The sequence below is a fragment of the Bacillus rossius genome (genome assembly GCF_032445375.1).
Source record: "Bacillus rossius redtenbacheri isolate Brsri chromosome 4 unlocalized genomic scaffold, Brsri_v3 Brsri_v3_scf4_2, whole genome shotgun sequence".
Classification (NCBI taxonomy): domain Eukaryota; kingdom Metazoa; phylum Arthropoda; class Insecta; order Phasmatodea; family Bacillidae; genus Bacillus; species Bacillus rossius.
In genome coordinates this window covers 7,215,474-7,227,482 of record NW_026962011.1, presented here as the reverse complement: position 1 = coordinate 7,227,482, position 12,009 = coordinate 7,215,474, and the positions used below count along the sequence as shown (strand labels likewise).

The 12,009-nt window shown below is 35.8% G+C and overlaps 1 protein-coding gene across 3 annotated transcripts in view; it reads right to left on the bottom strand.

Moving 5' to 3' along the window:
- The window catches only part of LOC134542415 (farnesol dehydrogenase-like), an 84,225-nt gene extending 76,409 nt beyond the window's left edge, over positions 1–7,816 (bottom strand). For all 3 annotated transcript variants that reach the window (XM_063386627.1, XM_063386628.1, XM_063386629.1), the window contains exon 1: positions 7,670–7,816. In XM_063386627.1, coding sequence (XP_063242697.1) covers positions 7,670–7,801 — 132 coding nt within the window. In that variant the 5' untranslated portion in view covers positions 7,802–7,816. The remainder of the gene's footprint in view (positions 1–7,669) is intronic.
- Between the last annotated feature and the right edge of the window lie 4,193 nt (positions 7,817–12,009).

The window sequence follows — 12,009 nt, the reverse complement described above, 5'->3', positions numbered from 1 at the left end:
ATGTTATTAGGCCTACTATCTTTATTGCATACAAATTATGTGTTATCTGTTCTGTTTCACTTTTAATTATACTTTCAGTAGTTTCATATGCTGTAATTAATAACTTATAAGTACAATGTAATTGTATATTTTGTGTTTTTTTTTAATGTGAAATTGTATATTTTGTGTTTTTGTTTCTTGTGAAATTGTATATTTTGTGCTTTTGTTTTTTGTGAAATTGTATATTTTGTTTTTTGTGAAACTTTATATGTATATATATTTTTTTCCTATGTGTACTTGACATGTATCATACCCCAGAAATGGGGTTAAAGGATATGAAAATAAATAAATAAATAAATAAAAACTGCAACAAACTTTTGAGGCGAACGTCATTCAATGTGATTGTAACAGTCTGTCTGCAGCAAGACGTTTGGCTCAGTTTATACTATTGGTTTTTTTGTTTCATATAATTAAGATTTATTTGTAGTGCTTAGTTTTTTTTTCACATGCATTAAATCCGCGAATCCCTGCACAGAAAATCACAAACATTCTACTGTAAACTTCTAAACACAAAACTATTTACTAACTTCACTAAGAGCTGCTACAAAGAGTATGTTACCATTAATTTATGATAATTTATAAAATGAGTATTATGGAAAACTGGTTTACAGTTGAAGAAAAATTTTACATATTATTTTATTACATGAATTTACATAATTTTAGTCGGGTTTTTAAGTTCACTGTATTAGTTTCTGTTGTAACATTGAATGATTCATGTAATTTTTATGTTCCATTTTGAAGACCTTAAGGAAAAATTTACTTTACTTCTACTCTACGTTTGTTTCTCAGACATGGGGAAAGTATTGAGGAAGGAAAAGAGTCACATAAACGGAGCAAGTAAAGGACACCGGTGTCTACATTTAAAAAAAAATATATATCTGTCTTAGCTCGTGAACTAATTTTCAAGTTTGTGATTACACTAAACCGGTGAGATTTTCAGAAGAACGCACCCATATTTTTTTCCACGAACTAAACGTTCTGTTGGTTTACCAGCGGGGTAGGAATCGCAGGCGAACACGGAGAAAGAAGAACAAGTGAACTGAAAGGCGATGTAAATTCCGCGTGACACTTGCCATTTTAAAAAAGCTTCCATATCGTAGGCATCAAGTTTTGTCAATAAAAACCTCTGTAACGAGTATTCCCAGGAGGTGATACATCAATACATCCATGCATGATCGTGTCTACAGCAACGGACAGAAAACAAAGTGGGAAATATATTTATCTCTCTCTCTCTCACACACACACACACCATATGTGAAATACGCTGTCGCTTTATTTTGTTTATACACCGCTTCCACGCCTATATCGTTACACATGCACCGCACGCACATGTACCCACACACACTCACGAGCATACGAAGTTAAATTGACTGTTGTATCTCAATTAATTATTTGGAATACATTTACCAAAGTGTGGTTTTAACGCTTTAAACGAATTGTGGACACTTAAAAACACATTGCTCTAAAGTACGTAAAACTCAAATATAAACAACAACAAATATATATAATGTGGTTTCTTAGCTCTATTATAAATCTAGCAATAAATACATAGGTATGTGTTGTAAAATTTACAAATTTTACTTGAAGTGTCACAAGAAATATTTTATAACTAATTAAAATAGTATCGTTTGTGAAATGTGTACTAAAAAAATGTGAGCGAGTCTCTCGGTACTCGCCAGTGATACGTTAACATCTAAACTCGGTAACGAGCAGACCTATAATACGAAATTCTGACACTAAATTTAACGTAGAATACTCTAAAATAATGCTGAGCGTGATAAAAATACGAAAAGTATTAATTTCCGGCGACAAAAAAACACATTTTTCCCCCCTTTTTAAAACCTAACTATAATTCTTTTCACCATTATGGTAAAACCCAACCGAACTGAACCCAACCAAGTCCAAATAGTTTGGCTAATTGTCATTTATTTCCTACAAGTTTCCTCAATGTCGGTGCATTTGATGCGCTTCGGGTAGTTTCGGAACAGTTATTATTGATTTCGTGCGCTGGTGTAGACAAGTTAACTTTGAAAAGAACGAAAAGTAATGTAAGTGCACTTGATGCGTTAAGGGTGGTTTCGAAACAGCTACGATGCTTTGATGCGCATTGTGTGGGAAAGTTGTGTAAGCAAAGCTGGCTTCATTCTGGTAATCCACGCCATGCGACACTCTACTCAAACATGTCCCAATGGTATGCAAAAAAAGTTATATAATATGTGTATAGCGAAAATTATACACATTATTTGTCATGCAAACGATTGACAAGTAAGTATGAGTTAAATAAAAAATATTCAAGTTAATTCCAGAGTCGGAAATAATAAATAAAAATTACTAGTGATACAAAAATATAATAAAGGAAGGATGTGTTTAAATGCAGGTTAGGCCTACCTTGTAAATCTTGGCATACACACAAAACAGCATCGTTGGTAACACACGAGCTATTGCGTTCAAAACGCAATAATTATAAATATATTACATGGTAGTTTCCTTATAATTAAGTTTCATTTGGCACACCATACGTTTGGTATGTAGCCTAATTTTTACAAAAGTGACTGTGTATGGGTTTATGTTGCTACACGTAGGTCCACCATCTTTGTCTGACATTTCCGTCCATCAACTTCCATTTCATTTTCACGAAATTACTCCTACCAAATGCCGAACAACAAGAGATGGATTGATAACACTTTTAAAAAAACTGTTCTGTGCACGCAAGCCTGCAAGAGCAAAAATGTACACCCGCAATTACAATCCTAACCACGTAAACAATTCCTTGCTTCCACAGTTCACTTCGACACTAATATAAACGAAATGATGCTTCAACAATTTTGCTCTTTAAAAATTATGTGTGCACATATCATTGATATTAATAGTTAATTTGGTTTAGTTGTTTTTCCTGTTTAATGTACGGCTACTGAGTGTTTTACGCTCTCATAAAAACTGTGCACGATTCCAAAACGAATTACTAACTCATTGATTGCGATTAAAATTGTGGTATTTGTGTTCCTCACTGACAGCGTCTTAGGCTACGATTAAAGTGGATGTTCGTTGGTGGATATAAGCAAACTGAAACCTCTATGTTCTGACAAACTAATCCGAGCTATTCTGACTAATTCTCTTTCGTCAGAACACTGTAACCGTAATCTTATTCACCGCAAACACTTAGACGTGACAAAGTCTTCAATCTCGGTACGAATGCTGGGTGTCATCCCATCATGAGCGACTCCAAAGCTGTGGAGTTTGGAACGACTAGCGCTGGGAGACTACGGGCCAGAAGACAACGGGGAGACAGTGTTTGGCAGAGGAAGGTTGACAACTATAAGCATAGGTTGGCACGAGCTTCTGCGAGAGCGCTGAGGTCTCGGCGCGTCGACTTCGGTGGGACTCAGTGGCGTGTGTGTGTGAGGATGGAAAAAAAAGGGGGGGGGGGGGGGTTAACCATAAGACAAAACTTTCCCACCGAAACTTAACTGTATAGACTCGACTACTAAAAACTGCTTTTTGACGTGACAACGTCTAATAAATCGATGAACGCCGGCTGCACGCACGAAAAAGGAGGACTCATTGTCCCGTTACGCACATTGTCCCGTTACGCTTTGTCCCGTTACGCTCATTGTACGCTTGCGCCGCATCTATCTCTCTTCCACTCGATTGGAACAAGCATCAATTTGACTTTTTCGAGGCACATTAAACTTGAAACACTCCCATTCGTTTCCTACTTTTCCTATCATCGTCCTATCCTTAACAGAATAACACAGATTGGAAGAAGTTAAATAGCAAACATGTACAAAAGTTATTGTTAAAATAATCTCTTCGTTAAAGTAATAAACATATTTGAATTAATGACTGCAAATAAAAGTAAATTTATCAATTAAATTGTAGATTTCATTTCACTCCTTCTTTGTATCGATACAGATACAAAATAGTGATAATTCAATAAACATGATTCAATTTTATTCATAAAAGTATGCGCTTCAGCTGAGGATTCGACACCACTTAAAACTCGAAACTGTGAAAATATTCAGAGTTGAAGTAAATATACCTTAGTAGAGTAGACTTTGCTCGTGGTTGTTGCGTTTGTCTCACTCGGTTAACATTTGCAGTGATGACGTAATGATCGTTGGTGGGGAGCGTCGAATTGAAGTCAGTGAGAGCTGAAACTCTGGAAGTAATAGACTGATTTGGGTGATTATAACTTTAAGTTGCTCGTTAGTGAGCACTGGGTGGTGTTAGTTGGGTAGAATAACTAAAAAATTACTAACTTTGGTTTTGATGTCATTAATCGCAAAATGCCTAAGCAAAATCGGGTTATGTTGGAAAAAAGAAAGTAAACAAGAAAAATCACCCGTGCAGAAGCAATCTAAAATACAGATAAGTATCATAGGTATCGAATTAGGCAAAAAGTAGCCGAGAGAAATGAGCCAGCGGGGCTGAACGAGCCCCCCAACGAGGCGCGATATTTGCGCTCGAGCGAGCCTCAGCCGTCCACCTCGCGAGAAGCGACGGGGAATGCAGAAAATGGTTTTGTAATGAACGTCGATATGCTCTTTAATGATTCTGATGTTGATATGAAGTCAGTTGAGTCAGTGGTTGTGAACGATGTGCCGAGTTAGTCGCAGTTTGTTGTCGCAATTTTTTGTGTCGCATTTTTTCTGGCGTGGCCGCCCAACCGTCAAATAAGACGTTCATCGAATTCACGTCAAAAAATAAAGCCACATCAGTTTTGTTAAATTATTGTAATTATTTCAAACACGACATTCCCGTTCAGTGCGATGGAAATTCATGAAACAAACCCCTGACGACTGTAGTCCGAAATACAGTCTACTCAGAATTTATTATACTACTGTTTGCGTTAAAGTTCCTATCTCAAATGAACGAAACAGTGATCAGTATTTAGTGAGGTTCACAATTATTTTATTTTAACGATACATATTACCATAAATGCGTATGTTTGGCTGTATACGAGAAAAATAGCTTGGGTCTTTGATAATAATTAAAATATTAATTGAACAGGCAGAATACTTTCTTACTTCCACAGCTTACACTCCACGAGAGAACGTGAATGGTAATTAGTGAGGGGAAAATGATTAGGAGTAAAAATGAAATTTAAAGCGCGTCGCTTGATAAGTCGAAAATGATAATGAAGTTCAACTTTCAAATAAAATCTTTTACAACTAGGTTAATAACTTAACTATTTAGTCTTCGATGTGGCATTTGTGTTGTGAAGTGAAGTACTTTTAATTACATGCTTATAGTGAAAAACTTGCTTTCGCTCGTTGGAACACATGGCTCTGTAGCTGTATATTTCGTGGTAAGATACAGTTTTTTGGGTTTTACATATTTTTAAAATAAACAAAAATTAATTTCATTTACACGTTTATAAGTCAAACGAGGAGGGACGTTATATTTGGCAAAAAATATAAGCACTTACAGGTGCCTAAAATATGCTAAATTTGATGATTCTATGTGTCACATAAGTATGGAGAAAAATTTTAAAAATCATAAAAAAAATGTATTTTTATAACTAATTTTTTACTTATAACACATGATACTACGCTAAATCGCATTGGTATAGAAATCATAGAGATATTTATTTCGATAGAGTAACCATATTTTAAGCATAGAAAATATTTCAATATTCGTGAAAAAATTAGAAAATTTAGCCTGGATATAAGAAGCTGGATGTAACTAAGTTATGAACCAAATTTTAGAGCTTACCAATTCTGATTCAATGGTATAATCCGTGTTTTAATTTTTTTTTTCCATTCGTTCACAATTGACTTCCGAAGAAAGGTAGCATTGACTTCAAAAAAGGCGTTTAAGCTCTTTCAGATCTGAGTCTCCCACCCCCCACACGAGGTGCTGATCGTTTTTATACTACTATACAGTCCCTTGCTTTCAACCTCATGAGCCAAATTTTAAAAATTTCAACCGTGGTTAGAGATGATGGAAAATAGCATTTATCAGTATACATGATAGCATTTATTTTAAGTTCTACGGCGTTTATTAGCATTTATAATGTTTTCAAGCATTTCACGATGCGTCGCTGTATTCACATGTTCCTGATATTTGTTTTTTCCAGTTAATGAGTTGAAACAGGTTTACAGTATTTTAAAAGTATATTACACAATGCTTACAAAAATTATGCATCTTAAATGGAAGCCATAATTTTATTCAGCGCATTATGTTGTACGTATATTTTAAACCTTAACCTAGATTAATGTTTATTTTACAACAGGGAAGGAAATAAATTGAATTTGCCATGGACAAGTTCGGCATAGGGGAATTTTTAATCTTTAAATACACAGTTGTATTTGTATGTGTCTGACACGAAAAATAATAACTTTACTCGAAAATACTTAAATTTAGATATAGTATTGAATGTAGTTATTTTTCTGTCGTTATTTTTGGTTTTTACAATAAGGGATTTTAAGAATATTCTAATAACAATAAACTATTGTGGTCTCCATCCTTCAAGCTAACCTAACATGCTTGTAATCACAATTTTAGTGTCTAAATGGACCAATTACATGACAAAGCTTGGGTTAAGGCCTTAAATAGTTATGAAAATTTTTGTGTAAAAATAATTTACTAGAAAACAGTAATTTCCATGGGAAAAAAAAATCTGAAATGGTAGGTTTTACATCTATAATTCTTTGCTTAGCCAACAACACCTAACTTAACAAAGAGTTAAAATAATTTGTTTTAGTATTTTTAATGTTGTTAACATATTTATTATAATGAACTGTCAAATTGTTTTAAACCTACCTAAACAAAACAACCGTTCATTTTCAGCGCAGGTAAAATAATTATTTGAATATCACATTGATATTTACAGAATAGTAACAATAAGTTATTAAAACTGAAAAAAGAACACAATTTTTTTGTACTATTCGTTACTATGGACACTCTACCAGTGTGAATTTTACGGAGTTTCCTTTAAGCCTTGAAACGTGTATTTGAACAACCAAAACGTAAGTAGTATTTTTTTCGCACAGGGCTTTAAATATTACTAAGTTTACACATGAACGTGAAACATTCAGCGGAATGCGAATTTGTTTAACATTTTAGTATGCCAAACTTCCAACATTTTGATTCTTAACATGAAAAATTAACCTTAACCAAAATCCATGCACTGTTTCAGTATCAACGTAAACATCATAGAAAAACACATGTTGATTTGTAAGACATGGCACATTCAACTTGAATCGTTGAGGACTCCATGTTTTTCAATGCCTTTCCGCGACAAGCGATATATAGCTCACAGAAATTTCCGGATTAAGTTTTTAAATCGTATTTTCAGAAGAGTTAAAATGTCTATAAGCCATGTTTTCATTAGACATAAAACCACCGGTACATATTCTTAAAGCACTCAAGGGACTTGCATTACACCTTTACCTTCATTCCTATACCATATAATGTTAACGGTCAGTGTTCAAATTTCACAGTTGTCCTATGCAGGAACGATAAGACTGCGCGCCAGTCCACAGCCGTGCGCTTAGAGGCGATACCGCGCCAGAAGCACCAGCAGACGTCGCGCTTATCATCCCGCCTCACAAACACCCCTGACTAGACGGGCCCCGGAACAGCCTCTCGGAGATGGCGAAGTTGGTCAGTAACCGGGCCGGTATACCTGCAGGACCTCGAGCCTCCTGGCCACGCCCACGACGACCATGCCCTTCTTGACGAGCTGCACGGCGATGGCTTCCCCTATGCCGGAGCTGGCGCCCGTCACCACGGCCACTCTGCCCGCCCATCGCTCCATGGCGGCTCTGGCGGCTCTGGCGCGCCCTCTGGCTGCCCGCGGTGTTATCTCCGCCCGCCAGGCGGGTCACGGGTCACGGGTCGGGTCGCGGCCGCAAGCACTGCCCGTTGTCCGCCACCCAGCGACGGTCCGGCGGCAACTCCATACATGCTACTGGCAACGCTAGGTTCACCCGGGCTAACTCAGCATTGTGCAGGGTTGCAGGGTAGAGGTCCTAATATGATCACTAAAATAAAATCTGAATATGGCGATTACCCGTGTACACCTTGTTCAACCCAACGCTGGCTGGGTCATAACATGTTGCATCATTTTCTGAACACGTTAGGTTAGGTTGGTTAGTTAAGGTATCAACTAAACCAAGCGGATAGGAAGTTGCCAGACCATACACAATTATTTCAAAGATATGTGTTTGCTACAGTAACAAAGTTCGCTGTGGTTGTAGGACTGAGTTCAGTTAAACAGAATTCAGACGCTCAGTATTGGTTATATCTTCAATACTTTCTCCATTCATATTCAAAGATACACACTTACCTTGGAAAGCAGTTTATGTAGACCATAAATTTATTGCATGGAGGTTTTCAAATTATTTTATCGTTATTAACCTGCAGCCAAAGTTTGTCGGTCGAGTTCAGACTCGCCATGTATGTGTGTGTGTACATAGGGATCTATACTAATATTATAAAGCTGAAGAGTTTGTTTGCTTGTTTGTTTGAACGCGCTAATCTCAGGAACCACTGGTCCGATTTGAAAATTTCTTTCAGTGTTCGATAGTATATTTATCGAGGAAGGCTATATTATATTATCAATAATATTAGGGATCCTTACTAAAAGTCCAATTTAGAATCAAATGCGTTGGAGGGGGTTAGATACAACATGCAGTACACGTACGAAGTGTGTGTTGACTATGCCGCAGGCGCTAGAAGTTTATTTCCTATTGCCTATTAACATTGTTGCCACGCACTAGATGCTTTATCATTCTTAATTTTCCCATACAAGTAATAAACACCCGTGTGATATTAACAACGAAGCAATCAGTACCCTCATAAGAGTTCAATTAGTATTTAAATACTTTTTATCAATTTAAATCGCAAACCTAAACTATTGTTTTCTTCCTCTCTCTGTGTTTAATTTGTTTTTTATTGCCCTTTTTTTCAAGTATATACATTTTACAGACTTGAAACTTCACAGTAATGTTCCTTATGTTAAGCAGGATGACATTTTCCGAAAATTAGAGCCCATGGGTGGTTAAAACCAGGCAACAGTGGGTACTTTGTCTGCATGAGAAGAGGATTTTGCATTGTTCATGCCTTCTGCGTCTCCATGGCAACGGGCATCGCGCGGCAGTGGCGTACCCACAAGAAGGGGCATGTATAATGAGCGGCACAAGAGTGATCTGCCTGTAGACTGCCGTAGCGAAGTACGGGTACATCAGATTTACGTTGCGTGCACGAGTCGGGAAACCATCGGTGCTATTAATTTTCTCTCCGGTACATTCTACAGCATTGTAATAAATTTTCACTGAATTTATTTTATTTACCATTACTGTAAATGGGAGATGTGGCTTAATTTTTTTCCATTAGTATAGCCGTGTGAAGCCGGGTCGGGCAGCTAGTATAAATATATATACATACATACACTAGCTAATAACCCGCTTCCTTGCTCACGCAATTTCAGGTTATTGATATTATACCATTGTAAGAAAAGTTTGTGATTAATTCAAAAAATAATTACTAAAGAAATATACACAATAAACTGCCATGTGTATTAAAGATTTAATTCATTAAAAATCGTTTAAGAATGATATTTTCTAATGTGATTATGCGTAGGCTTTTTTTTTGTACTTTTAGTACCTATAGATCAAGTATCTGCGTTCATAACTCCCGTTTTAGTGTGTTTTATTTCACCTCAATGAAATCACGCCTATTTTCCCTTTCATAAGGTAGCCAATTTTTAAAAAATGTAATGATGCGCCTATTTCATTTTAATTAATATTATGCTATCGTTTACACTTACGCTTTCTTTTATTTTGGTTATAGCTCTGCTTAAAATAATTTAATTATCTAATTTTTTTAACTTAAGGTTTTTAAAACAATGTCATATTTATTTGAAATGTAGAGTATAAGTAGAAATTTTATTTTTTAACTGTTGAGTGTGTAATCATTTATGCTTAGTACTACTTTAAAAAAAATAATATTTTTAACCTTTCTCGCCTTTTCCCACAGGGATGCCTATGTAACAATTTTCCAACAACGGTAAATTCACCGTATACAAATAACCATTTCAGTTATTAATGCTCAGTTATTGACATTCAGCTTGATTTGATATACATATTAGATTTTTTAATGATAAAACCAAAATTATCCCCTTTACAACCCAGGTTTATTATTGGTACCCAATTATTTTCTAAATCTTGATTAACTTCGAGACATAATTAGAAATTACTTTCAAAAAATATTTATTCCTTTTTTTCCCCTAGGGGTTGATTTCGCACGATGGTAAAATTATAGTTGGTAGTTTTCGTATATAATTTATTTTTAACCAATAACCATTCTTATAATAGATAAGATTCAGAGATATATTTCATCTTAAAACCCTATTTACCCCTTTTAACCCCTTTCGTAAAATGGTGAAACTGTGGTTGGTAGTTTTTGTATGCTTATTATTGGAGCCCAAGTCTTTTACGATGCTTTATTAGCTTCTGAGATATAATTATTTATCTTAAAACCATATTTACCCCTATTTCACCCATTAGGGGTTGAACTTCTCAAAATAATGAATTGTTTTTAATAGTTTTGATAAGTTAATTTTTGCTATCCAGTACAGTTTATTATGTATGATTAGCTTTGGAGATATTATTAATGCTTTGTAACAATATTAACTCCTTTTTCACCCCCTTAGAGTTGAATTAATTAATTATATATAGTCTAGTGTTTGATTTAGCAAAAAAAACTTACTAATAAAAGGTTTCATCAAAATCCGTCAATAAATTTTCCGAGTGATGCCGGAACAAACAAACGAACAAAAAAAAAAGACAAAAAAAATAACATTATTTTTGAATTTTAAATAATGTTAGTAGCCATTTTCAATGTTTCTTTCCTCTTAAAAATTATATCTTATGCACATAAATTATACCTCTAACGGTTTAATTAATAGTTTGTATATGTATATATACTGTATACATATATATCTATGTGTAGAGAGAGACAGACAGAGAGAGAGAGTATTTTATACGATCATTGTTTAGTACAACTGAAGCAATTTCAAAAATAATAATAAACATATAACACGCAGATAACCAGATAACTTTCGAGTATCCTGGACGATCCCTTGATCCGGCGCTGAAGCAACACTAACTTACGACGCAGTCAAGTCGCGAACTTCAGTGAACGGCTCGAAGCTGTAATGGCCGAGAACAAGCGTAACACCCCGATAAACGGAGCTCGCGACCTGATCCCTCGCAGTTCGGCGTTGTACGAGGCCCACAGTAGTTGGTGGATCGCGACGGAGCGCTTGTTGCTGGTGGTTGTTCGTCTTCGCCAATTAGTACTTAGTAGAACGGGGGAAACCGGATTAACGTGGCTGCTATGGCAACGGCGGTATAACCCACTTCCTATTTCATTTTTTTTCTCTCTCTCCAAATAAACACGTGTTGTTTAATGAGAACAATTGCTCCAAGACAGCAGCTTCAACAGATGTAGGCTACAGAACAAGCGGCGGAAAGCAAAGCCCAGTCCGCACAGATCTGCAATAAGTTTCTGGTGCCAGTCCAGAATCAACAGCACGCGAAATCAAGTCATCTCAGGTGTTAATTGGCTGGTACTGCATTTCTCTTTCCTCGTCGCGCAATAATCGGCAATGTGATTTTTAGGTGATGGTTATCGGCTTTCAAGGCTTGTCCACCGACACGGATCTTTCGGTGAATTATCATTTACAGTCTGTACCAGTGGGGCCAACTTCACTCTACTTCGAGTATTGTTGTTTAAACTAATCCGAGGCTCTGACACACATGAAATGGTAATAAATTTCTTCCAGCTATATTTTAATGCCATATTTTTCCGTAAATCATCATTATACATATATATATAAATTAATGTATATATATATAGGATTGATGAACTCCGTATTTGTTTGACCGATGATAATGAAAGTTAGCACACCGAAGTGATTTTTTTATGGAGCAGGATCTTAGGCTATCCATTTTTGTAACT